Genomic DNA, 26,652 nt, shown 5'->3' with positions numbered 1-26,652 from the left:
TCAGGATCAAGGTTTTTGCCTGTTCTGTTATCACCCATCCCCAGTGCCTGATGCAGGGCCTGGCTGGGAGCCAGGGGAGCGTGGACACATGTTTATGGAACCCAAATGGAAAAGCTTCCTGGAGAAAGGGTCGAGGGTCAAGATGGATCTTGAACAATGTTGTCGCGTGCCATGGCTCATCCCTGATGGTGGTTGAGAGCCCAAGTTCTGGCGCTGGGCAGCTGGGGTTCAGATTCCATCTCTGCACTTCCCGGTGATGTGACCTGGGCAGGTGACACGAGCAGTCTGTGCCTCAGTTTCTTCATCTGTAAGATGGAGAAGATAGGAGTACCTGCCTCATACTGTTGTTGTGAGAATTTAATGAGTTGCATTATGGGAGCTCTGGCAGCTCCCTGGCACGTAGTGTATGCGTGTGTCAGTGTTAGCCATCTCCTCCTCCCCTTCCTCCCCCTCCCCCCTGCCCCTCCTTCCCCTCCCCCTCCTCCCCTTCCCCCCTCCTCCCCTCATTTCTCCCCTCCCTCCCCTCCTCCTCCTTCCTCCCCTCCCCTTCCTTCCTCCTCTCCCTCCCTCCCTTCCTCCTCCTCCCCCCCTCCTCCTCCTCCCTCCCCTCCCTCTCCTCCTCCCCCTCTTTCTCCTCCTTTCTCCCCTCCCTCTCCTCCTCCCCCCTCCTCCTCCTCCCTCCCCTCCCTCTCCTCCTCCCCCTCTTTCTCCTCCTTTCTCCCCTCCCTCTCCTCCTCCCCCCTCCTCCTCCTTCCTCCCCTCCCTCTCCTCCTCCCCTTCCTCCTCCCTCTCCTCCCCCTCCTCCTGCCTCTCTTCACCCTCCTCCCCCTCCTTCCCCTCTTTCTAATCCTTCTCCTCCTCCTCCTCCTCCTCCTCCTTCTCCTCCTCATTGCTGGGAGGGGCGAGTCCTCAGGCTCCAGAAAGCCCAGGGTCCTCTCCAGGAGTTGATAGGGGACAGCCAAAGGGAGGGGGCATGGTCAGAGCAAACACAAGCTGTCATTTGCTGAGTGCCTCCTGTGTACCAGGCACTATGCCCTCCAGGTGCCCAGGGTGGAGTGGACGAAGGGTGGCAGGTTGGCAGGCATTCGGTGAGAGTGCGGGGCCATCTTTGAAAGCAAACCAGGCGCATCTCCCAGGGCCTTCTTTATCTAGCTGCACTGTGAACAAGAGCTGCCCACCTCTGCCATTCTCTTTCTCTCTTGCTACGGATCGGAGGCACCCAGAGGCCTGGAGAGCATGTGGAGTCCCTGCCTCCTTCCTGCCTGCCCCTTGTCTGCCTCCTGCCCATTGATTAAATGCCTTGGCTTCCGGGTAGAGGAGGTAATGGCACCCTGGCCTGGGCTGAGAAAGGTGACCGACTTCCCTAGGCTCACAGAACTATTAAGCAGTCAAGCCAGCAAGTGACTTCACCCCTCCGAGCCTCGCCTTCCTCATCTGGAAGAGAAGGATGATGGGACTTTCTGCGTCATGAGGGTTCACTAGGATTGCAGGGTGGGGCAGCGCTTCGAGATCCATGAGACAAGGCAAGGCAGGCTGGATGGTGGATGATGGCACTTTCCCTCCCTCCTTCCCTCGCCAGGGCTTGCCTACTGCAGACACCTGTCCACTGTGAGGACCCACCTATCAGCCCTGGTCAATCACATGATCGTGTCTCCAGACTTGCCCTGTGATGCCGGACATGGGCTGACGGCCAGGATCTGGGAGCAGTACCTTCAGGACAGCACAGTAAGGCTTGGCCTGGCTCTGCCTACAGTGGGGCAGAGCCCTTGGGGGGACCGTCTTGTCATCTGAGCAATGAACCCACCTGCTTGCAGGGACTCAAGGCAGCTGTGACACCTTAGGGGTGGTCTGCATACCCCACCTGAAGGCCCCGCCCTTCTTGAGAGTGCTAAAACCCACGGCCCCCTTCTGCCCATGGGTGTGAGGATCCAGGAGGCTGGAGCGTGCACGTCCTCTCCTGGAAGGAGTAAAGAATCTGTCACCAAGGATTTATTAAGCATCACACGTATGCACAGTGCTGCACGAGGTGCAGTAAGTCTCTTCCGCAGGAAGGTTGAAACTACTTAGCTACTTAGGAGGATGGTAGCTAAGTCAGAGGAGGCAGCTGGGCCCAGAAAACCGCCCCCCAGCGTGCAGAACCCTTCCACTTGGCCTCACGACCTGAGAATCCTCCCACCAGATATTTCACCTGGAAACGCATCTCTGAGGTTTTCTTACTAGAAGGCAAACATCCCTGCAAGGAAGATGTTTATGTGTGAAAAAAGTTTCACAGTCAAATAGCTTGGGAAACGAGAGGAGTCAGCTTTTCTGTATCCTGCAGAACTTCCCAGAACCTTGGCTAGGCTGATAGGCTTATGGCTCTCAAGAAACTGGGTGGGGGGAGGGGGAGAGGGGAGAGCATATGGAACAGTTTCTAAATGTTCCTAAATGAACTGTGAGATCATGACCTGAGCCAAAACCAAGAGTCGGACACTTCACTGACTGAGCCACCCTGGTGCCCCTGTAATTCTTATTTTTTTAAAAATGAGGTAACAAAAAAAAATGAGGTGACATTGAGTTTGTATTTTAAGCAACAGCTTCATTTTATAGCAAAGATGTCTTTCAGATCTCTAGGCGAAATGTTGAACGTTAGAACCTTCGCACGTAGTTGATGAGTAGACCATACTTTATTCAGATCTTCCCCTAGTGATAGACAGCTGGGCTCTTTCTCTTTTTATTTTTTTAAATTTTTTTTTAAACGTTTATTCATTCTTGAGAGAGTGTGAGCAGGGGAAGGGCAGAGAGAGAGAGGGAAACACGGAATCTGAAGCACGCTCTGAGCTGTCAGCACAGAGCCCAATGTGGGGCTCAAACCCACGAACCGCGAGATCATGACCTGAGCTAAAGTCGGACGTTTAACTGACTGAGCCACTCAGGCACCCCTGGGCTCTTTCTCTTTTTAAAAATTATTTCAAATAGGGCTTCAGTCGACATCTTTATAGGCACATATAATTCTGACTAGTGCTTTTATTTCGAGAGTAGGTTTCTAGAAATAAAATTGATTGATATGCATTTAAAATTTAAATAGATGTGCCAGTTTACTTTCCCAAAAAGTCCTAGTGCTCATAATCCCGGCTGGCCTGGGAGAGTGCACATTTCCTGAGGAATTCAAAAGATTTGTAGACTTCTGGGCTCCACTCCAGCTTTACTGATTTAGCATCCCTGGGAGTGGAGCCCAAGAATTTCTGTTTTTTGAAAGTTCCCCAAATGCTTCTAGTGATCTCCCCAGTTTGGGAGGTGCTAGTCTAAGGACAAGTTGGTTGAAAAGATAGATTAGTCAAAAGTGAGTATTTTTTGTCTAACACTTTTGCAACAGTTTCGCAAACTGGCCATGTTTTTACCCTTCTTGGTTGCATTATTGCATTCGGGTGGACTGAGCTGCAGTAACCAATACAGTAACTACTTCAGTTGCTTGACATCATGGGGTGTATTTCTTGCTCACTCTTCAGTCCTCAGTGGGCGTTCCTGGTGGGTGGGCATCTGTCCTCCCTCCAGGGGCTCAAGAGTCTTTCATTCTTGTGGCCCCACCATCCTCCTGGGGGCCTCATAGTCATCTGCCTCCAGGCAGCGGAGCAGAAATACATAGTCTGAAGGGAATACACCTGCTTCTTCAAAGCTCTGGCCTGGAAATGGCTTGTATCACATCCTATCACATCCCATTGGCCAGAACCTAGTCACATGGCCACATCCAACTGCAAAGGAGGCTGGGAAATGGAGTCCAGCTGTGGGCCCCAGGACCCAAGCAGGTGGATTTTCAATGAAGCATTTACAGCCTCAGCCACAAATAGTTGTCTGATCTTTAAACTGCTTTGACAAGGCTGTCGGCAGAACATGAATTAAAATTTCCAACAGAGACAAAAGAGTGGCTGGTTTTGCCATTGTGGTGAGGTACATCTAAGACTAGCATTAAGATGGGAAATCTGTGGGGCACTTGTCTGGCTCGGTTGGTAGAGCATGGGGCTCTTGATCTCAAGGTCGTGAGCTTAAGCCCCACGCTGGGTGTAGAGCCTACTTAAAAATGTGAAATATGCTTCTAATTTTGGAATGTGGGAGGTGGGAGGAAACTGGACCTTGCTGCCCTTCAGAGTGGCTTTTCAAAAAGCAGTCATTGGCGTTTTACACACACACACACACACAGATGGGACCTGCTGGTCCCCTCAGTGTGACTAATTACAACTGCAAAGCCTTTGCCTGAATATGAGTTTTAAAAAGAGGGCAAACCTATTTGACAATACAGCAAACAGTTGTTAAAGTTATCCTTGTGTGCACAGAAGTTACTAGTGCATGAAGAACCAGCTGGAAATGTTCATTTTGGATTGATTTGCTTTTAAACAATTTTCTCTGAGCTGAGTCAAGGTTAATAACTTTGAGATGGTATGGCCAAATAAACACAATGCACGAAATTGACTAAAAGCTAAGTACAAATGTTAATTCATTGTATACTGGCCTTTTTTTTTTTTTTTTGTAAAAATGGGCTCACGCTAGATATATTCTCCACCTTGTTTTTTTCCACTTAACAATATACATCGAACATCTTTTTGTTGAAGTTCTCATGGATGCACCTTCCGCCCTTTTATTCTCTTTTGGTATTCCTGTGTAGGGATGCCCCGTTCCCCACCCCCCACCCCCCACCCCCCCCCCGTCGGCAGGCAGTTGGGGGATTTCCAGGGTTTTGCTTTCTCATATGATGCCATCATGGATATCCCAGAACATACGGCTTTGTTTGTTCACACCATGATCTCTAAGGACCAGGTCTGAGAAGTGGGACTGTCAAGTTACAGAGCCCACCTTTCCTGTTGACCAGACCCTTTATTTCCTCCCACCTACCACAGAGTTACGAGGAACAGGAGCTTCTACGCCTCATCTACTATGGAGGCATCCAGCCGGAGATCCGCAAAGCCGTGTGGCCCTTCCTCCTGGGCCACTACCAGTTCGGGATGACAGAAACAGAAAGGAAGGAGGTTGGTTACACCTGATGGGTAGTGGGGTCTTTGGCAAGAAAAAGAGCTGGGTACTGTGGGGATGGAGGTGCTCTGGTTCCACGTTGGACCAAGATGGCACAGGGGAACATGGGGGACCCAGGAAGCTCCAGAGCAGTGCTGCCTGGTAGAAATACAACACAAGCCACAGATGCCATTGTGTAAAATAAACTTTATTTTGAGAGAATTATAGATTCACGTACGGCTGTAAGAAATAATACAGAAGGATTTATCTGATAGGTGGGTCGTTTCCCGGTTTGAGCTTTACAAATAAAGCTGCTGTGAACGTTCGTGTTTTCCCTTGAGCATAAGGTGTCATTAAACGTTCAAGATGACAGTTGCTGGGGCACATGGCGTGCTTGTTCAGTTTTGTAAGAGACTGCCAAGCTTCTGCAGTGGCTGCACCATTTTATATTCCCACCAGCAGTATATGAGCGACCCACGCCTGCATCCTCACTGAGGTTTGGTCCTGTCACTATTTTTTATGTCAGCCACTCAGGCAAGGGGTAAATGATGCGTCATTGTGATTTTAGTTTGCATCTCCCAAATGACTGGTGATACTGCACGTTTTTGCATTGTATGCTTATCGCCATCTGTGTATCTTTGATGAAATGTCCGTTCGTGTCTTTTTTCTAAGTGAATCGTTTGGGTTTTTACTGTTGCACTTGGGAGCTCTTCATATGTTCTTGATACTTATTCCTTGCTGGGTGAATGGTTTGCAAATATTTTCTCCCCAGTCTGTCTTGTCTTTTCACCCTCTTTTGATTTTAGTAATGTTTTTAAGTTTATTTATTTATTTTTGGGAGAGAGAAAGAGAGAGCAAGCGAGCAAGGGGCAGAGAGAGGGAGAGAGAGAATCCCAAGCAGGCCTCACGCCATCAGCACAGAGCCCGGCATGGGGCTCGAACCCACGAACCATGAGATCATGCCCTGAGCCGAAGTCAGACGCTTAACTGACTGAGCCACCCAGGTGCCCCTTGTCTTTCATCCTCCTAATGAGATCTTGTACAGAACAAATGTTGAAATTTTTGATGAGGCTCAGTTTATCAGTTTTTCCTCATATACATTGTGCTTTTGGTGTCAGGTTGAAGAACTTTATGTTTAGCCCTAGATCCCAGAGATTTTCTCCTATGTTTCTTTTCTCAAAGTTTTATCGAGTTCTGTAGTTGTACATTTTAAATTTAGGTCTGTGCTCTGTGTTGAGCTCATTTTTGTATCCAGTGAGTGGTTTAGGTCAAGATTCATTTTTTGGCCTATGATGTCTGGTTATCCAGCACGGTTTGGTGGAAAGGCTGGCCTTCCTCTCTTGACTGGCTTTTGCGCCCTTGTCAGCACTCAGGTGGGCATATTAGCGTGGATTCTCCATTCCATTCCGTTCATCTAATACCACCCTGTAATGAGAAATCTGTAGCTGATACCACACTGTCTTGATGACTGGAGCCCGTGTGTTAATTTTAAGCGTTTAGTTAACGTTATGGGACACCTGGGTGGCTCAGTCGATTGAGGGTCTGACTTTGGCCGGGGTCATGATCTCGCAGTTCGTGGGTTTGAGCCCCGCGTTGGGCTCTTTGCTGACAGCTCAGAGCCTAGAGCCTGCTTCCGATTCTGTCTCCCTCTCTCTGACCCTCCCCTACTTGTGCTCTCTCTCTCAAAAATAAATACACATTAAACAAGTAAATATAAACAAACAAATGTTTAGTTAGTGTTTTAATAGTCCCATTTTAAAAAGTAGAAGGAAACAGATGCCTTGAATTGTTCTTAAACATCATTCCCAGTTCACAAGAAGTTGCAAAAACTGTAATAAAGAGGTCCTGTTGTACCCATTGCTCAGTTTCCCGCAATGGAAACACCTCCTAGAGCAGTAGCACATTATCAAAACCAGGACGTTAGCATCAGCACAATATCACTAGCTACACCACAGACCTCTTTAGGATTTTAGTCACTTCTGCATTGGCTCGTGTGCATGCATACACGTGTGTGTGTGTGGGTGTGGGTGTGTGTGGATGTGGGTGTGTGTGTGCGTGTGGGTCCACATCACTTCCTTAAGATGAAATTAATTTTAATGATATATTTTATTTAACCCAACATATCCAGTACGTTACCATTTCATTGTGTAATCAATATAAAAAGTATTGCGACATTCTACTTCTTTTATTCATACTCCGTTTTCAATACCTGGTGGCATTTTACATTCCTTATCCATTTCCCACTTGTGCTATTATTTACTAAATATTTGTCAGTAAATTGACTCACTGCAAAATGTATGTAACTTATTTAAAAAGGTATTTCATATCCCTGCCATTAATGGAAGACTGACATGACTTGGCATAACAGAAGGAAAGCTATAAAAATAAATAGAATATGACCAAATGATATAACTCAGTTCCATGTAGATACTGTAGCCTGCCTGAGGCCTGCTCTCCTTGTTAAAAGAGGGGATTATGAAGTGTTATTGGAGGTGTTCAAGGCACGGTAGCACCAGACTGGCCTTCCTCGTAATCCGAAAAGTACAAGGGGAACTGAAAATGGAAATCACACTGTGATTCCAGATGATAAGACCCTGTGCCAGTGAACTGTCTAAAATCATCTCAGGACCAGCACGAGGCCCTCCCATGCTTCACCCCTGTCTCGTGGGCTCCTGGCAAACAGGAACAGAGTTCCGGGTGCCAGGTCCTGTGCTTGGGACCGGGGACCCAGAGGTGCATTAGATGAGTTCCTTGCCAGTGTAGTGGGGGTTTGTGCAGAGTCAGATGTAGGCAAACCCCAAGGTTGTAAGAGCATACCAGGGCCACCTATGCCATGCACAAGGCTACCTGCTTGCTTTCCAGGCAAGGGCGGTGAGGAAGGGCCTCTCAGAAGAGGGGCCAGCAAGAGCAAAGCCCTAGAGGTAGAGGAGACATGTGTATGATGCAGTGTGTGTGTGTGTGTGTGTGTGTGTGTGTGTGTGTGTGTGTGTCTGTGAGGGTTTGTGGGGAGAAGGGTGGCAAGTGCATGGTGGACGTGGTGGCTGGAACAGGATAGTGAGGTGGGGGCAGCAGTGAGAGGTGGGGCCAGGGAGGAAACAAAGAGGAGTCTGCTGAGGGGTAAATGCAAAGGAGGGGCCAGGCTGGGACAAACAGGCACCTGGAAGGAGCCCACTGGGGTCCTCCTGGTTCAGGGTCATGGGAACCTCGCCTAGGAAGGCAGTGGAAATAGGAAGGTATGCTTGGATGAGTCTTCTGGAGGTAGGTCAGTGGGAGGAAGGGCAGGAATTTGGGCAGGGTGGACCCCGAGCCTCTCTCCGGAAGCCCTGGAAAGCTTAAGGATTCCCTGTCCCCCCAGCCAGGAGGCAGGCTCCCTGCCCTCTCTCTTCCCCTTCCTGCCTCTCCACACCCTTACTCAGATCAGCTTGTCCACGCCCATTTGTGCCCAGAGTTCTGGTGGTTTCAGAACCTCAGTTACCCGGGCTGTGTAACAGAAACAACGCAAGTTGCCCTTCTGTCTGCTAAAATCGCACAAGGAAAATGCTTGAAACCTGTAGCCCTTTTCTAAGGCCATTGCTGGAGTCAAGGGAGAGGTCAGTTCTCTTCATCTTTGTATCCTCTGCACCTGGCCCTGTGTTGGGCACATGGGAGGCACTCAGTAAATGTGTAGGGTGTGTGGATAGATGGGTGGCGTGAAGCGTCTTGCTCATCTTGTATCCCATATGTCTGGCTTGGTACCCAGCACAGAGTAGGTGCTTCCCAAATTGAAAGGATAAGTGAATGAATGAATGAAGAAGAAGGGAAGGAAGAATAATAAGAAAGAAACCGTCTTCTCACTTCAGCTGTCTCCAGGGTTTAGTACACTGCTTGGCAGAGCTGAAGCTCAGCAAGTATTTGAATGTGTATAGGAAGAGAGGGAGGAAAGAAGGAAGGTAGGCAGGCAGGAGGAAGGGAAGGAAGGAGAGAAGGGAAGGAGGGAGGGAGGGAGGAAGATAGGAAGGAAGGAAGGGGGAGGGAGGAAGAGGGAAGGAAGGAAGGGAGGGGAGGAAGGTAAGAAAGAAGGAAGGAGGGAGGGAGGGAGAAGAGGAAGAGAACATTGAAAGAAGTAGCTTTGTGCACGTTTGTGTATCCCCAGGGCCTAGCCAGGGCCCTGCACATGGTAGGTGTTCGGTCAATGTCTGTTGGACGTCCATGAATGATGAATGGGTGTCTCCAGTGCTCAAGGTCCCAGGTCAGAGCTGGCAGTCTCTTCTGGGTTGGGCCGGCTCTCCCCAGGGGTGACCTTGCATCTGCCCTGGCAGGTGGACGAGCAGATTCACGCGTGCTACGCACAGACCATGGCTGAATGGCTGGGCTGTGAGGCCATCGTGCGGCAGAGGGAGCGGGAATCCCACGCGGCTGCCTTGGCTAAATGCTCATCAGGGGCCAGCCTGGACAGCCACCTGCACCGGATGATGCACCGGGACTCCACCATCAGCAATGAGGTGACAGGCGGGACGCATCTGGGAGCACGGGGGGGCAATAGAGGCCAGGATCTGTTCCATTTAGCTGCTGTAGGAATGGTGAAGGCTGGGTATCTGGAGCTTTGGACTGAGTCTCACCCCTAGCGTTTGGGTGGAAGGTTACTGTGGAGTTTGATAGACCTGCATTTGAGTCTAGCTTCACCATTTCCCAGCTCTGGGGCCTCAAGCAAGCACCCTTATTTCTGGGCCTCAGTTTCTTCATCTATAAAAAGGGCGCGACCATTTGGATAGGGGAGGTTTGTGTGCAGCTCAAATGAGGTAGTGCATACGAAGCGCCTAGCACAGTGCTAGGCTCCCATTTTTTCAGCCAGTGCTCACTGAGTACCTACTACGTGCCAACAACGGTCAGGAATGTCCTGGAATGCCAGGAGCACTCCAGCGACCAGGTCAGACATACCCGCCCTCTCAGAACCTCCAGTTTAGCCGCCTAAAGGAGAAGCCAAGAAGAAAATTAATTCTCTTCCCTAGTGCTTGTACACTCATCCATTGCCAACAATAATACTGCCTAGGGTAGCAAGCAACCACCAGAAGTCGGTGACTCCGAACATTAACGCCCTTCGTGTGTACTCCTGAGTCTGGCTCAGCTGAGCAGTTCTGCCCTGAGCGGGCCTGGCTGGGCTCACTCTTGAGCCTGCTGTCCGTGCCTGGTCCGCTGAAAGGCTCGTTCATCTTTGCTGGGCTCTCTCACATGTCTGAGGCGACCGGGCTCTGCTCCACACGTCCCATCCTCCAGCAGGCTGACCTGGGCACGTTCACATAGTGAACGTAGATCATAAAGAGACGAAGCGGAAATACACAGTACTTGTTAAACCTCTGCCCTGGTAAGGTTGCTAACTAACATCCCGGTGGCCGAAGCAGGGCCCATGGCCAAGCCTAGCATCCGAGTAGGCGGGAACTAGGAGCTATAGGGCAAAAGCATGTATACAGAGGGGAATAAAAAAACAAAAACAAAAAAATCAGGCCATTAGTACCACGAGCTCTGAGTTGATCTTAAATATTTGTCCAGAGGTCTAGAGGACAGGGCAGTTAAAGGTGGGTTTTTCTGATTGCAAGAGTAGGGGGAGGGGGTCCAGTGGCTGCTGTGGCCCCTGAGGAGATGCCAGGGAGCAGAGGGCGCCCCCCTCCCTATTCTTGTGGTACAGATAGGAAGCTGAGGCCCTGACAGGGAACTTGCCCAAGTCAGGAACAGAGATGAGGCCACACGTACAGAATCCCTGCCTGAGCTGAGTGTAGGGCCCCAGAGCCGGGATGCAGCCTCACGCACACCTTCAATCTCTCTGTCTCTGTCTCTCTTGGCCCCTTTTTCTATCAGTCCTCCCAGAGCTGCAGTTCAGGCCGCCAGCACGTCCGCCTGCAGAGTGACTCCAGCAGCAGCACACAGGTGACCCTCGGGGAGGTGCCCCCCTCCCCCATCCCCCCCCTTCAACTTGGAGTAAAGGGATTGGATGTCCATCATCTACAGGTCACTTGTTTTATGCTAGCATTAAAAATGGAGTTTTGGGGGCTCAGTCAGTTGATCGTCCGACTTCGGCCTCAGGTCACCATCTCACCGTCTGTGAGTTTGAGCCCCGCGTCACGCTCTGTGCTGACAGCTCAGAGCCTGGAGCCTGCTTCAGATTCTGCGTCTCCCTCTGTCTGTCCCTCCCCTCCTCGCACTCTCTCTCTCTCTCTCTCAAAAATAAATAAACATTAAAAAAATAAAAATTTTTAAATTAAAAAAAAGGAGTTTTTAGTTACACAGGTAATATGTGAATCTTTTCCTCCTATAAAAAATTAAAATATTGCAGAGAGAGCTAAATTTGGCTTTGACCCTTCCTAACCCCCACTTGCCCTCCCTAGAAATGTCATCATTTCGCTGTGTATCCTTCCAGACCATCTGTTTGCCTTTACATGCACACAAGTATGTACACAGTATGAAGACAATACATTGCACTGTTTGGTAATTTTTGGAAAATCCTACATAAATTCTATTACACATGTTGTTGCACAGCTTTCCATTTTATTCCATGAAATGTTAACTCATCCCACTCAATATTAAATAAAAAGCAAAGCACAAAAAACATGCACACTGTGACACCTTTGGCATTAAAACAGGAAATGTTAATGTATCTGTTTTCAAAAACAACGGATGAAAAAGCCAGAAATGAATCAGAATTATTACCTACAGGAGGCAGGGGAGGACACAGGGAAAGAAGCCACATTTCCCTGAATATCCCTTGTTTCCTAGTTCCGGCTTTGGAGTTAGGCAAATTTTGTATTGACATAATTTAAAACAATTGAACCAAGAAAAAAAAATTTTAAACCAGAAACACATGAAATTAACAGATCATATTGGTGACGTAAACACAGAGAAGAAATGTTTCATGTGACCTTGGAACATGGTCTTCTACTGTCTATCCTTGATGGGATATGGCCTGAGGACATAAGGAACCACAAATGAATCCTTGCCCTTGTCCCAGAGACTTTTCCATAGTGTCTCATCTACGTCTAACTACTTTGGAAAATTGATCTGTAATAATCAACCACATGGATATAATATGCTGTTTTTAGCCTGTTTCCTATGTTGTAAATTCATTTCTTACTTTAAAAAGTTACATGCAAAAAATTTTTTGTGACGAAAGGTACACTTCCTGCTACTTCGGTTCCCTAATACTCCTCAATTTCAGGGCTTTCTTCTTTCTGGATTATTCTAGGCATTTCCATGCAGTAGGTCACTCTTATATTTCCCATAGCGGGAGCATACATTACACCTGGTCCGTCCCACTCCTTTCCCCGACTGTATAGTATTCCACGTGCATGTTCCATATTTGAACCGGCCCCCTGCTGATGGATGTTTAGTTTGGTGCTGGAAGTGGTGGGCATCCTAATCTCTCTGTGTGTGCATACCTCATCTTCAGGTGTTTGAGTCTGTGGACGAAGTGGAGCAGGTGGAGGCAGAAGGCAGGTTGGAGGAGAGACAGCCCAAGATCCCCAACGGGAACCTGGTGAATGGCACCTGTTCCCCGGACTCCGGCCATCCGTCATCCCACAACTTCTCCTCGGGCCTCTCGGAGCCCTCGGAACCCAGCCTGAGCACGGAGGACGGCGTCATGGACGCCCAGCGGAATGCCCCTCTGGTGCTTCGACCTGGGGACAGCAGCGTGGATGACGGGCAGAGCAGTGAGGCCACCACCTCCCGGGATGAGGCCCCCCGCGAGGACCTGGCCGTGCAGGACAGCCTGGAGAGCGACCTCCTCGCCAACGAGAGCATGGACGAGTTCATGTCCCTCACTGGCAGCATGGACGTGGCCCTGCCCGGAAAGGAGGGGGCCGCGATGGAGGGCTGGGGAGACAGTGAGGTGGGGAAGCACAGCCGTGTGGACAGTGAGGACAACCTCTCAGAGGAGCCCGAGATGGAAAGTCTCTTCCCCGCCCTGGCCTCTCTGGCCGTGGCCACTTCTGCCAACAACGAGGCGTCCCCCGTGTCTTCCAGTGGCGTCACTTACTCTGTAAGTCACCAGGATTCTCCTGCACTTAATTTTCGTACCTAACAGCCGTGGGATGGTGGGTGTGTCCCACGAGCCTCAGTTTCCCAGAATGACCTCTGATCTGTTACATTTTCCCCATCACAGAGGCTGCACTGGAGAAGCCCTTCTGGGCAGACAGTATAGTATTTAAAGAACACAGGCTTTGCAGTCAAATCGTCCCGGGTTCAGTCCCAGCTGAGGCACCTCACTTTTTCTTTCTGAGTCTCAGTCTTCTATCAGTCAAGTACCTTCCTGCCTGAGCTGTTCTCAGAAGTAGGGAGTCCAGTCCTCTGTGCCTGATGTGCGGTGAGCTTTCCATCAGTAGCAGCCTCGATGATGAGCATCTTGGGGTACACTCAGGTCCAACATCTTTTAAGTACTCCAGTTTACTTTGTTGCCAAAAAGTCCAAGCCAAAGGATGTCAACTGAATGGGAGGTTTTCTGAGCCAGGCACTGTGTATATCCATTTTCCTTTGAAGAGCGTGTTATTTCTATGTAAGATATACATGCCCATAGTGTAAAGAGTGAAACAGACCAGGCTGAATACAAAACCCAGAAGTGCCCCCCATCTGCCCCCATGTAGCCCTCCCCAGAGGCAATAGCAGTTACTTGTTCTGCCCAAATTACCTGGTGTTTACCCCCGTGTGTATAAATAACATACTTGTATTGCTACTTCCTGATCTTTTTCCTTTTTCTTTAGTTCCAGACATGAACGTTTCACCCCCACAGCCTCCCCAACACGAGGGACCCCTTCCCAGCCCCATCCATCCGCTACAGTTACAATAATTTTAGTTCAATGACTATCGTTCACGCTAGTATAATGAAACAATGTATATACACCATGCAGTAAACTGTATTTGTTTTTTCTTTCCTGCCAGAAAATTTTGTTTTCCCTGGATGTGTTTTCATGTCCTCATCTCTGTTTTCTTGTCCTGCGTTTGCTACATACGAATCATTAATTCACTCCCCCCAGCCCCCCAAACTCTGCCAGTTTTCTAAATCTCTTCTAGAACATTCAGAAACGTCAAGGTTTTCTGTTCATTTTGTATGCCTCAAGAATGCTCTCTGAGAGCCTCAGACCTTCCCCAGTCTTCTGCTCCTGGTGAATAGCTGTCGTCTTAGATTTTTTTTTTTTCTCCACCTTCATCTAGAAGTTACTTCTGCTCTTAGGCTATCCACCTGCATAAGATATAAACCTGGTGTGAGGCTGTTAATTATCCAGGGAGGTATATTTTATACTTCATTTGACACCTATGTTCAAGACAGGTAGTTGTCTTTAAGGCCCTAGATGTAAGTAGCTTTTTCTACCATTCCTTTACTGGGGATGTGGCTCTTGGGGATCCTGCCTTAATGCGTGAAAATCTCTTATTAGATTCCTTACCTTCAGGGAGAAGGATCCCCAAACCATTAAATCCAAGCTTCAGGTTTCCCAGTCTGGAAGCTTTCCTCAAGGCAAAAGCCAGATTTGGTATTTCTTGCCTTTGTGGTGAATTTTTGGCCTTTAATCGTTCCTCATTTTCCTTGCCATATCACTGAACCTTTTCCTCAGATGGGGGTCAAGGCAGCAAGCCCGGCATATGCCAGAACTGGACTCCTGTCCGCTTTCTCCGTCTTCCTGTCCAGTGTCCCGCGGGGGCGGTGGGTGCATCTCCAGCTAGTTCCAACCGTCGTGCACAGTGAGGAGAATTCGTCTTTGCGGCTTAGAGAATTGTTTTGTTTCATAAAAGGGAAAGAAAGAAAAAGGGACTGTCATTGTACAAAGTGAAAAGAGGCTTTCTCGGAAAACCACAAAAATGAAATCAAACGCCCACCTGGTCCGGGGAGAGGATGTTCTTTTCAGTGGCAGCAGGAGGGGGGTAGGAGGAGGGAGACTGTCTGGAACGCGACCTCTCCGTGAGGAGCTGGTGTGTAATTGTTCTCTCCGTCCCCTCCTGGGGGCCTGCAGCCGGAGCTCCTGGACCTGTACACCGTCAACCTGCACCGCATCGAGAAGGACGTGCAGCGCTGTGACCGCAACTACTGGTACTTCACGCCCGCCAACCTGGAAAAGCTGCGGAACGTCATGTGCAGGTGGCTGGGGGGCAGGGAGGGGCGGTGAGGTGGGGGGTGGGCTGCAGGGGAGCGGGAGGGGGTGGCAGAGGCGGGGGCTACAGAGAGTGCAGCCAGACCGCAGCCTCTGCCGTTGGCACCTTGCCCACCTGGCGATAAGGTGACCGTCCCAGTAATGATAATAATAGAGAGCATTCGTTAAGCACTTACTGTATAGCAGGCACCACCCCGAGCCGTTTACTAACGTCATTTCACTTAGTCCTCACAACAAGCCTATGGGGCAAATATTATCCCATTTAACAGGTGAGGAAATGGAGGCCGAGGGGTACCATACTGCTCGGAGTCCCCCAGCTGGGCAGTGGCTGGACGGGAACTCTTGCCCACATCTCTCGGGCTCTAAAAACATCTGTGCTTTTTTTTCTTTTTCTTTCAGCCAAGATCTGGAGTTTCTTATTCTCATTACATACTAAATATGTTATTTCTTAAAATATGAAAGTAACTCAGGCATATTAAATACCTAGATCAACCAAGGAAACCAGAAGTTCCTAAGGTATAAAGAGAGACTGCTTTCCCTGTCCAGTTATCAGTGCCCCTCGCCTAAAAGAAACTACTGCTAAGGATTTAGGGAATGTCTTCCCAAGCCGCATATAGATGGAAAATAACATCATAGGTAGTATATTATATAACATGAGTGCATACATGTTTTAATGTCTTCTTAATTTTACCTATGTAGGATTAATATTATATTTTTCTACCACTTGCTTCTTACACTTAATGCATCCTGGGGGGCTCGGTCGGTTGAGCATCCGACTGTGCTTTCGGCTCAGGTCATGATCCCAGGGTTGTGGGATCGAGCCCCACATCAAGCTCTGCACTAAGCATGGAGCCTGCTTAAGATTCCCTCTCTCTCTCTCTCCCTCTCTCTCTCTCTCTCTCAAGTAAAATGAAAAAAAAAAATGCATCCTGGATGTCTTTCCATACTACTCTAACTCGGGTTCAGAAACTACTAGTATGGGGGCACCTGGGGGGCTCAGTCGGTTAAGTGTCCAACTTTGGCTCAGGTCATGATCTCACATTTTGTGGGTTTGAGCCCCATGTCGGGCTCTGTGCTGTCAGCACAGAGCCTGCTTCAGATCCTCTGTTCCCCTCTCTGTCTCTCCCCTCTGGCCCTCTGGCTCTCTGGCTCTCACTCACTCTTCTCTCTCTCTCTCTCTCTCTCTCTCTCTCTCTCTCTCTCTCTCTCTCTCTCTGTCAAAAATAAATAAACATTAAAAAAAAAGACCTGCTAGCACAGCCCACAGGCCAAATCTAGCCCTACCACCTGTTTTTGCAAATACAGTTTTCTTAGAACTCAGCCATGCCTGTTTGTTGGCATAGTATCTATGATTGCTTCTGCAGAGTTGAGTAGTTGAGACAGAACCTAGGCCTGCAAAGACGAAGCTAATTATCATCTGGACCTCCCAGGAAAGGTTTGCCAACCCCTGCTCTAACTCATTTTTATTAATAAGTACTACCTCGTAACTATTCTGTCTTACAGTCTCCCAAGCAATCAATCACTGCCTCTCAAGATTGAGTTGAGGAGACACAAATATAGTTTCAGTGTATGTGCTGCCGAAGTGAGCACAAGACACAAATATAATTAACTCTAATATATGTTACATTAAAATGAGAAGGTGCTGGGGGAGAAGGAAGGATAGACCGGCTTTTGCTGGGTTATGGCCTTGGGAGAAAGTGTGGAAGCCCACATAGGTGGGGACATGCAAGATGGCCCTTGGCAAAATTAGGAGAGACTGAACAAACCACCCGGCATACACGTACCCTGTGGTAAGGCCACCTGGGCTCAGATCCTGCCCTTGCCATGTATTCTTGGGTGTATGACACTACGCATGTCGCTTAGCTCTCTGTACCTCAGTCTCCTCATCTGTGAAATGGGATATGCCAGGACCTTCTGCGTGTGATTATTTTGAGAATTTCGTGGCGCAGTATATGTTTAGTGGCTGAGCATACAGGACATGCCCAGTAAACAGTAGTTACTGTTATTCGAGGGCAGATGGGAACTCCAGGCACAGAAGTGCTAGGGCCAGGCACCGGGGTGTGAGTGTGTGCCCGAAAGGAAGAAGTACTGGGAGGCGATGGTGGGGCTGTGAAGATGCGGCGATGACAGTGAGTGCCTTACACGCCCAGGGAAGGCGTTTGCACGTTGTCTCGCAGTGGGCAGCCTGTGAGGATGTGGTGGCCTCTTGGAGCTGGGCTTTAGGAAGGCCATCCTGGTGGCTGAGAATAGGATGTTTGAAGAGAGTGGGACTGGGGAAGGGGTGGAGGCAGGAGCCGAGGGAGTGAGCGGTCCAGGTAGGAATGGGGGGCTGTGGCAGGAAGGAGGAAGAGGACGGGGGGGTTGGAGAGACAGAGGTCGTAAGTGCCATCCTCAGGCCCATCGTCTCTCTCTTGTAGCTACATCTGGCAGCACATTGAGATCGGCTATGTCCAGGGCATGTGTGACCTCCTGGCTCCACTGCTGGTCATCCTGGATGACGGTGAGCATGTCCCCCCCGCCGCCACCCCAAGGCCAGGGGTGCACTTTCCTTCCCACTGCAGAGGAGGGGTTTAACCTTACTTTGTGACTCTGGTGAATGCATCAAGGTCCTAGGGAAATAGAAAGGCTTGTTGTTCCGTGTTAGTCCACACTTATCACCAGGTGCCCGACACCCAGCCAGGCCTTTGCTAGCCACTGATTGCACAGACATGAAGGGGAGCAAAGAAAAACCCACGCCCAGATGTCTTCACTGGTGAATTCTACCAAACACTTAAAGAAGAATTAATACCAGTTCTCCACAAGCTCTTCCAAAAAAACAATAGGAGGGAATACTTCCCAACTCATTCTATAAGGCCAGTCCTTATATGAAGACCCACTGATACCTTGATACTAATATCAGACAAAGATATCACAAGAAAACTACTGAGTGATGTCCTTGATGAATATAAAGACAAAAACCCTCAGCAAAACACTAGCAAACTGAATCTAGCAAGCTCTAGAAAAGACTATATACCATAACCAAATGGGATTTATCCCAGGAAAACAAGACTGGTTCAATGAATGAAAATCAATCAGTATAATTCACCAAATTAATAGAATAAAGGACGAAAATGACACAATCATCTTAGTTGACAAAGAAATGGCATTTGACCAAATTCGACACCCTTTCATGTTAAAAACTCTCCACAAACTAGGAATCGAAGGAAATTTCCTGAGCACGATAAAAGGCACCCAAGGAAATCCTACAGCTTGTTCATACTCAATGGTGAAAAACTGGATGCTTTCCCCCAAGATCACGGATAAGACACAGATGTCCACTTTTGCCACAAAAGGTTCTAGACAGGACAATTAGGGAAGCAAAAGAAATAAAAGGTAGCCATACTGGAAAGGAAGTAAAACTATCTCTACTTGCAGAAGATCTGATTTTTATATACCGATAATCCTAAGGTATAAAAAATAATCTTAGAGCTAATAAGTTCAGCAAGGTTGCAAGATACAAGATACGTATACAAAAGTCACTTGTACGTCCATACATTTGCATTGAACAATGCAAAAACAAAATTAGGAAGGCATTTACATTTGTAATACTATCTAAAGGAAGACCCTTACGAATAAATTGAACAGAAGAAGTGGAAGCTTTGCAGGTTCAATTCCAGACTGCTGTAATACAGCGAATATTGCGATAAAGCAAGTCAAATGAAGTTTTTGGTTTCTGAGTGCATGTATAAGTCACGAGTACACTACCCTGTAGTCCGTTAAGTATGCAATAGCATTATGCCTAGACAAATAATGTTCATGCCTTAATTTAAAAATCCTTTATTGCTAAAAAATGGTAGCCGTCATCTGAGCTTTCAGCAAGTCATAATCACTGGTTACAGATCATCATAACAAATATAATAATGAAAAAGCTTGAAACGTTGCAAGAATTATCAAAATGTGAAACAGAGACCCAAAGTGAGCAAATACTGTTTGGAAAATGACGCCGATGGACTTTCTCAATGCAGGGTTGCCACAAACCGTCAATTTGTAAAAAATGCAGTATCTGGAAAGTGCAATAAAATGAGGTATGCCCGTATGCCAAAACTGTAGAACATTGTTAAAAAAAAAAAAATTGAAGATCTAAATAAATGGAAAGACACCTCATGTTGGTGAGTCGGGAGACTTAGTACTGTTAAGATGGCAGAGTACTTTCCAAATTGATCTGGATTCGGTGTGATCCCTATCAGCATCCCAGTTGCAGTTTTTGCACAAATGGGCAAGCTGACCCTAAAACTCATTTGAAAATGCAAGGGACCAGGAGTAGCAAAACCAGTTTTGAAAAAGGAGAAGATATTAGGGGACACACAGTTCCCAATTTCAAAACCTATTACAAAGTTACAGTAATAAAGAGAGTGTGGTAGTCCCACAGGGATAGACATGCAGATCAGTAGAATAGAACTGGCAGTCCAGAAATAAGCATTTCTGGAGTGCCTGGGTGGCTCAGTCGATTGAGCACCGACTTTGGCTTAGGTCATGATCTCGTGGCTCATGAGTTCAAGCCCCTCGTCGGGCTCTGTGCTGACAGCTTGGAGCCTGGAGCCTGCTTCGGATTCTGTGTCTCCCTCTCTCTCTGCCCTTCCCCAACTCACACTCCGTCCCTCTCTCTCATAAAAATAAATAAACATTAAAAAATAGATCATAGACCTAAATATAAGAATGAAAACTAAAAAATTATAAGAAAACACAGGCGTACATCTTTGTGACCTTGGGTTTGTGTCCTTGGGTATTAAGCAATGGTTTCTTAGATATGACACCAAAAGAATAAAGCGACAAAATTAAAATTGAATGGGACTTGAACAGAATTTAAAACTGTTGTGCTTCAAAGGGCACCGTCAGGAAAATGAAGAGAGCCCAAAGAATGGAAGAAAATACTTGCAAATCACATACATCATACAGGGGACTTATATCCAAAATGTGTAAAGGGGGGCACCCAGGTGGCTCAGTCGGTTAAGCCTGAGTCTCGATTTTGGCTCAAGTCATGCTCTCATGGTCATGAAATGGAGCCCTACGTCGGGCTCTGGGCTGGGTGTGGAGCCTCCCTCTCCCTTTGCCCCTCCCCCACTCATGCTATATAAATCAATCAATCAATCAATCAATAAAAATATGTAAAGTGCTTTTACAATTCAATAATGAAAAGATAAATAACCCAATTAAAAATGAGCAAAAGGTTTGATTAGATATTTCTCAACAGAATGAAAGACATACATGTAGCCAGTAAGCATATTAAAAGATGCTCAACATCTTGGGGCACCTGGGTGGCTCAGTCGGTTGAGCGGCCGACTTCAGCTCAGGTCATGATCTCGCGGTCCGTGAGTTCGAGCCCCGCGTCAGGCTCTGTGCTGACAGCTCAGAGCCTGGAGCCCGTTTCAGATTCAGTGTCTCCCTCTCTCTGACCCTCCCCCATTCATGCTCTGTCTCTCTCTGTCTCAAAAATAAACATTTAAAAAAAAAAAAAAAGATGCTCAACATCTTTACTCGGTAGGGAAATGCAGATTAGAACCACAATGAGATTCCACTTCACGCCCACTAAATGGCTAGAATGAAAACAATGGAAAATATCAAGTGTTAGTGACAATATGAAGACATTGTCTCTGAGATTTTGAAAGCAGACTGGCAGTTCTGCATAATGTTAAAGGTGGAGTTACTGGAGGACCCAGCAGTTTGGTTCCTAAGTATATCCCCAAGAGAAATGAAAACGTAGTGTTTGCACGAACACTCTGTGTGAGCATGTGCACAGCAGCGTTATTCACAATCGCCCCAAAGTGGAAACAACCCAAGTGTTCATCAGTGGATGCATGCATAACCAAAATGTGGTATAGCCCTGCAATGATAAAAAAAAAAAAAGAAGAACAATTTGGCAAAAAAAAAAAAAAAAAAAAAAAAAGAACGATTTGACACTTGCTATAGTGCGAAACCTCAAAGAGGCTCTGCTAAGTGAAAAAAGCCAGACACAAAAGGCCACATAGCATATGATTCCATTTATTGGAAATGTCCAGAAGAGGCAAATCTGTAGAGGCAAAATAGACTAATGGTTGACAGGGGCAGGGAGCGGGTGGGGGTGGGGGGCGGGGGGGTATGGGCCATGACTGCTGATGTGTGCAGGTGTCTTTTGGGGGTGATGGAAGCGTTCCCACCTTAGAGATGATGGTTGCACAATTCTGTGAACATGCTAAAAACCTGAGCTGTGCATTTGAAATGGTGGATGTTATGCGATGTACATCTCAATAAGACTTAAATAAATGGGCAGCATAACTCCCTAGTCCTTAGACGTGGGTTGTGCACAGTGACTTCCTTCCAAAAAGTTCAGCATAGAAGGGGGTGCGGGCAGGAGGGAAACTGTGGTGGAGAAACCTAACACTGCGTCAGCCAGGTGACCGAAATCAGCATTAACAGTCATAAATCATGTGGATGGCAGGTGCCCTTGACATGATGTGTTTAAAATGGCACGTTACCCACGTGGTCTTTCGCTCAATAACCCCAAAAGCCAGTATCATCGTGAGAACAACATCCAACAAATTCCAGTAGAGAAGCATCCCTTAGAATATGTGACAACCACTCTCACAACTGCCAAGGTCATCACAAACAAGGAAAGCCTGAGAAACTTCTATACCCAAAAGGAGCCCCAGGAGAGAGAACACCTGTGTGTAATGTGTTATCCTGGTTGGGTTCTTGGAACAGAAAATAAACAAAATTATGGAGTTTAGTTAATAATGTATCATCAGCAGGTTGTTAATTGTAACAAATGTAGTATACAAAAACTGTCCCTACTCCTTTCTCAACTTTTCTAGAAGTCTAAAACTGTTCTAAAAAAATCAAGTCTTTTTATTTAAAAAATTTTTTTAATGTTTATTTATTTTTAAGAGAGAGAGCACGAGCAGGGGAGGGGAAGAGAGAGAGGGAGACACAGAATCCAAAGCAGGCTCCAAGGCTCTGAGCTGTCAGCATAGAGCCCGACACAGGGCTCAAACCCATGAACCATGAGATCATGATCTGAGCCAAATTCGGACGCCTAACCAATTGAGCCACCCAGGCACCCGTGAGAAATAGTGTTTTTAAAAATGAATGAGGTCTTACTGTGCCTTGGGAAACCTTCCAGTCTAGTGTAACTTTCTCCAGAGTTACCAGGTATTAAGAGAAAAAAAAAAAGGTATCATTTTCAAATAAAGTTTTCTAAACGCTGGCTCATAAACAATATGAAACAGGTTTTTTTATTGCAGGACTTCTCAGAGCCTTTACTTTTCAATATATGTAGTCACTCTCTAGCGTTTCCCAGAGTTATTGGACTCTTTCTCTGCATAATGCCTGTCAGCGCCTTTCCAGTATTGACAATTGCTGTTTTAATCCAGTGATTCCCAGACTTGAGAATTTCATGAACTGGTAGAATTTTGAAAAAGAAAAAAAAAAAGTTTGGGGACCAAGAAAACATCATCAACTTTTTATTAGAGCAAATTAGGGATCTTTAATTATTTTTTTTTTATTTTTTTATACATTAAATGTTCATTGAGGTTAAAATCCATAAAACCCCCAAACTAAATAATGTAAATGTCCAACAAGAAAAGAATAGATAAATTGTGCTCTAGTCATACAATGGAATACCAGTCAGCAATACACATGCATGAACTAATACACTAAAGCATCTAAAAGTATATATACTGGGGCGCCTGGGTGGCTCAGTCAGTTGAGCGTCCGACTTCGGCTCAGGTCGTGATCTCGCGGTCTGTGAGTTCGAGCCCCGCATCGGTCTCTGTGCTGACAGCTCAGAGCCTGGAGCCTGCTTCGGATTCTGTGTCTCCCTCTCTCTCTGCCCCTCCTCTGCTCATGCTCTCTCTCTCTCGCTCGCTCTCTGTTAAAAATAAATAAGCATTAAAAAAATTTTTTTTAAGTATATATACTGAGTGGAAGACACTACAGATAAGAAATACATACTTGATTATTCCCTTCATAAAGTTCTAGAAGAAGGAATAGGATGCTGACATACAGAGTTGAAGGAAAGAGATCGCAGATGGTACCAATTGGCAACTAGGGATCTTTTAGAAAAAGAGCATCTGGTATCACCATTATTTCCTAAAAGAAAGGCTATTTCAACCCTCCAAGGAGGGAAGTATGTATTTAGATTGCAGAACATCCCCTGAAGTGCAGTACGCTAACACTCCATCGTCTCTGTGTTTGTCCTTCGGCTGTGGGTTTCAAGAACCAGCTTGGAGCCTTCGACCTTGGGATCACCTTGGGAGCTTGGGGTTCCTTGGGCAGTGGCAGCATTGGCCGTTTCTGCTGTGCTCTTTCCCCAGAGGCCCTGGCCTTCAGCTGCTTCACGGAGCTCATGAAGAGGATGAACCAGAACTTTCCCCATGGGGGCGCCATGGACACGCACTTTGCCAACATGAGGTCGCTGATCCAGGTTTGACCCAGTCCCGTTCAACAGTATAACTTATTCCAGCTCAGCCTGATGGACCCCAAATCAACTTCAGAGCCACACTTCGTGTAATGCAGCACAAGCCAGTTCATTCCATTTTGTTCATCCCATCGTTCATTCATGGACATTTGGGTGGTTTCCACTTTTTGGCTCTCGTGGATTGTGCTGCTGGGAAGATTCGCTTACAGGTTTTTATGTGGACAGATGTTTTCATTTCTCTTGGTGATACACTCAGGAGTGAGGTGACAGCTGCATCGTGTTACGTTCCCACCGGCCACGTGCCGGAGTCCCAGCTTCTCTCCTTCCTCACTGACACTTGGTTGTCCATCATTTTGGTTCTTGCCATCCTAGCGCGTGTGCAGTGGTGTCTCATTACGGTTTAGATTCGCATTTTCCTGACTCATCCCACTGAGCATCTGTCATGTGCTTTGTGGATCTTTACTTGCAGGTCTTTAGAGAAGTCACTGGGGTTGACTTGAGCTGGGTTGATTTTCACTTCAAATCTTCTGCCCGTTTTTTAGCTCCACCTGGTTGTAGGGGCTGTAGTGGGGTCCGGTATGAGGATGTGCCCTCATTCTGTCCCCTCTGGTCCAGCCTCTTGCGGGGAGGCTGATGCCAACCTTTTCTCCCACTGGCAGATTCTGGACTCCGAGCTCTTTGAGTTGATGCATCAGAACGGGGACTACACTCACTTCTACTTCTGCTACCGCTGGTTCCTGCTGGATTTCAAGCGAGGTATGGACTTCAAAATGGGGTCTTGTTCCCAGAGTCTTGGCAGCAGACCCTCAGGGAACAGGTACCGAGGAGGCGAGGGCGGGGGTGTTGCAGCAGAGCCAGAGGAAGAGAGTAACACCCAGTTATCGCGCTGTGACTGTTGGCTCGCCTGCCTTATTTCTCAGTGACACCGCGCAGTAGGTGTTGTTACTGGAGCAGGATTCTCGCAGAGAGAGTCGTGACACCCAGGCTTTTCTTTCCAGGAAGCAGCTTTATTCCCGCCGGCACCGCTCAGTTGGGTTCGTACCCAAAGAACCGAGCCTCGAACGCCACGTGGCGTAGTTTTATTTATATACGTTTCACCTCTGTGTCTCCCATACGTGGGAACACACAAACATGCGGTCTGATTAAGGGGTCTCATGTCACAAGGTCGTGAGGGATGTTGTCATGTACGCACATTAGCCAGGTTACCTTGAGGTTTTTTGTCCTTCCTTAGGGAGGGGACCCCGCCACATTACCATCCCCATTTTACAGCTGGGGAAGCCAAGGCTGAAAATCGAATTCAGACGTAGGACCGGTAGAGCCAGGATCTTAGGCCGCCTCTGTCTAGCCCCCAAGCCCAGTTAGTTCCCTTCCATTCTATTCTGCCGCCTTTCAGAGACAAGGTGCCCGAAGCTCACGCAGCATGGTGCACATGTGATTTGGAAATGACGTGGAGCACAGCACACTGCTATTGTGCGGAGTCGGAGTGATGCTCATAAGAGTATCTACCCTGCGGGAAGGCGTTTTTAACGCGCCGGGCAGTGTGTGCTGAGCCATTTGTATGTATTATCTTTGCAAGCCTCACCCCACGTACAGAGGAGGAGAGAGAGAGGCTCTTGGTAGAGCCTTGGGCTATCCCAAGGTCACCTTGCCAGCAAGTGGTGGGGCTGGATTCAGACTGAGTTTAGTGGACATAGGAAGCCTTGCTCTCAACCATTGCTCTCTCCAGTTTCTTGACTAGCCCCAGAGGCAACAGCCAGCTCCGCATTTGTACAGGAGTAAGAGAATACCCCCCTGGGTGCTAAGGAGATACAAGGTGCAGGGAGAAAAAGGGAATGCTAGTCAAAGGGCAGGGACAGGTCGGTGTAAATCAGACCCGATTATGCCGGGTTCCTCCCCTTCCAGAAGCTGGAAACTTACATCCCTCCTAGTCTGCATAACCTCCTCTACAGATGGGGAAAACGGAGGCTTCCGACGGTCAAATAACAGAGTCTGGGTCTCCTACCTCCTGACCTGAGTTCTGCCTGCTCTCTGCGGTGCTAGGACAGAAGTGAAGGAAGGACACAGCTGGCCTGGGATTTTCCCAGAGGGAGGGCAGCACCGTGAGCTCTGTGGCTGACCCTCTCCCCACGCATGTGCGTACTGGTGTCTCACGCAGAACTTGTCTACGATGACGTCTTCTCTGTCTGGGAGACCATCTGGGCAGCCAAGCACGTCTCGTCCGCCCACTACGTCCTGTTCATCGCGTTGGCTCTGGTGGAGGTCTACCGTGACATCATCTTGGAGAACAATATGGATTTCACAGACATCATCAAATTCTTTAACGGTACCCACATGACTACGGTGTCATCTGAGGGGTGCGGGCTTCTGACAGGCCCCTTCGTGGGGCCTAGGAGGGGATATAGGGGGGTTCCGCCCACTTCTTATGTCTATTTCCAAATGGAAGGGTTGACATCTTGTAACACTGAGAATGCATTTTTCTCAAGAATCTAGCAGAAGGAGCATGAATGTTGAAATGAGGCTCAGGGGCAAACCCTGGCTCTCCCACCAGCCAGCTATGCCCACAGATAGGCCGTTTCCCATCTGCTTCTTCATCTGTAAAATAGAATAAGAGCGTCTGCTTGGGAGGGTTGATATGTACAAAAGCAGGCATGGGAAGGCATTTGAAGTGGCATGAGAAGGGCACAGTCATTGAAATCAGACAGATAATGGATTCTGATCCCAGCCACTCGGGTGCTGTGTGACTTTGGGCCACTGAATTTATGTCTCTGGGCTTCAGATTCCTTGAGGTAGAATGCTACTAACACCTCCCTCACAGAGATGTTCGGACAATTAAATGAGACAACATGGATAAAGCCTATCACATGATACCCAGCTCATATGAGGGGCCCCCATAGCTGGAAGCTATTGCTACTGTTATCACTATTTAAAATTTTTTTAAGAATAAGGGGTGCCTGGGTGGCTTAGTCAGTTAAGTATTTGACTTCAGCTCAGGTCATGATCTTGGGGTCTGTGAGTTCGAGCCCCACATCAGGCTCTGTGCTGACAGCTTGGAGCCTGCTTCAGATTCTGAGTCTCCCTCTCTCTCTGCCCTTTCCCCGCTTGGTGTCTCTCTCTCTCTCTCTCTCTGTC

General features: G+C 47.8%; 1 protein-coding gene across 11 annotated transcripts in view; it reads left to right on the top strand.

The window, feature by feature from the left end:
- The window catches only part of SGSM1 (small G protein signaling modulator 1), a 95,671-nt gene that overhangs the window by 62,664 nt on the left and 6,355 nt on the right, over positions 1 to 26,652 (top strand). For 8 of the 11 annotated variants that reach the window (XM_027050894.2, XM_053206724.1, XM_053206725.1 and 5 more), the window contains 10 exons: positions 1,580 to 1,725; positions 4,872 to 5,000; positions 9,282 to 9,464; positions 10,816 to 10,884; positions 12,401 to 12,991; positions 14,955 to 15,079; positions 17,510 to 17,592; positions 23,420 to 23,529; positions 24,183 to 24,279; positions 25,679 to 25,846. In XM_027050894.2, coding sequence (XP_026906695.1) covers positions 1,580 to 1,725; positions 4,872 to 5,000; positions 9,282 to 9,464; positions 10,816 to 10,884; positions 12,401 to 12,991; positions 14,955 to 15,079; positions 17,510 to 17,592; positions 23,420 to 23,529; positions 24,183 to 24,279; positions 25,679 to 25,846 — 1,701 coding nt within the window. Of the gene's footprint in view, positions 1 to 1,579; positions 1,726 to 4,871; positions 5,001 to 9,281; positions 9,465 to 10,815; positions 10,885 to 12,400; positions 12,992 to 14,954; positions 15,080 to 15,491; positions 15,544 to 16,456; positions 16,528 to 17,509; positions 17,593 to 23,419; positions 23,530 to 24,182; positions 24,280 to 25,678; positions 25,847 to 26,652 lie in introns of those variants that run through there. The other 3 variants (XR_008291928.1, XM_053206728.1, XM_053206729.1) reach the window with 3 other exon arrangements.

Source organism: Acinonyx jubatus, chromosome D3 (genome assembly GCF_027475565.1).
Source record: "Acinonyx jubatus isolate Ajub_Pintada_27869175 chromosome D3, VMU_Ajub_asm_v1.0, whole genome shotgun sequence".
In the NCBI taxonomy this organism is placed as follows: domain Eukaryota; kingdom Metazoa; phylum Chordata; class Mammalia; order Carnivora; family Felidae; genus Acinonyx; species Acinonyx jubatus.
The sequence above is the reverse complement of the archived record's forward strand: the minus strand, read 5'-3'. Positions and strand labels throughout refer to the sequence as shown.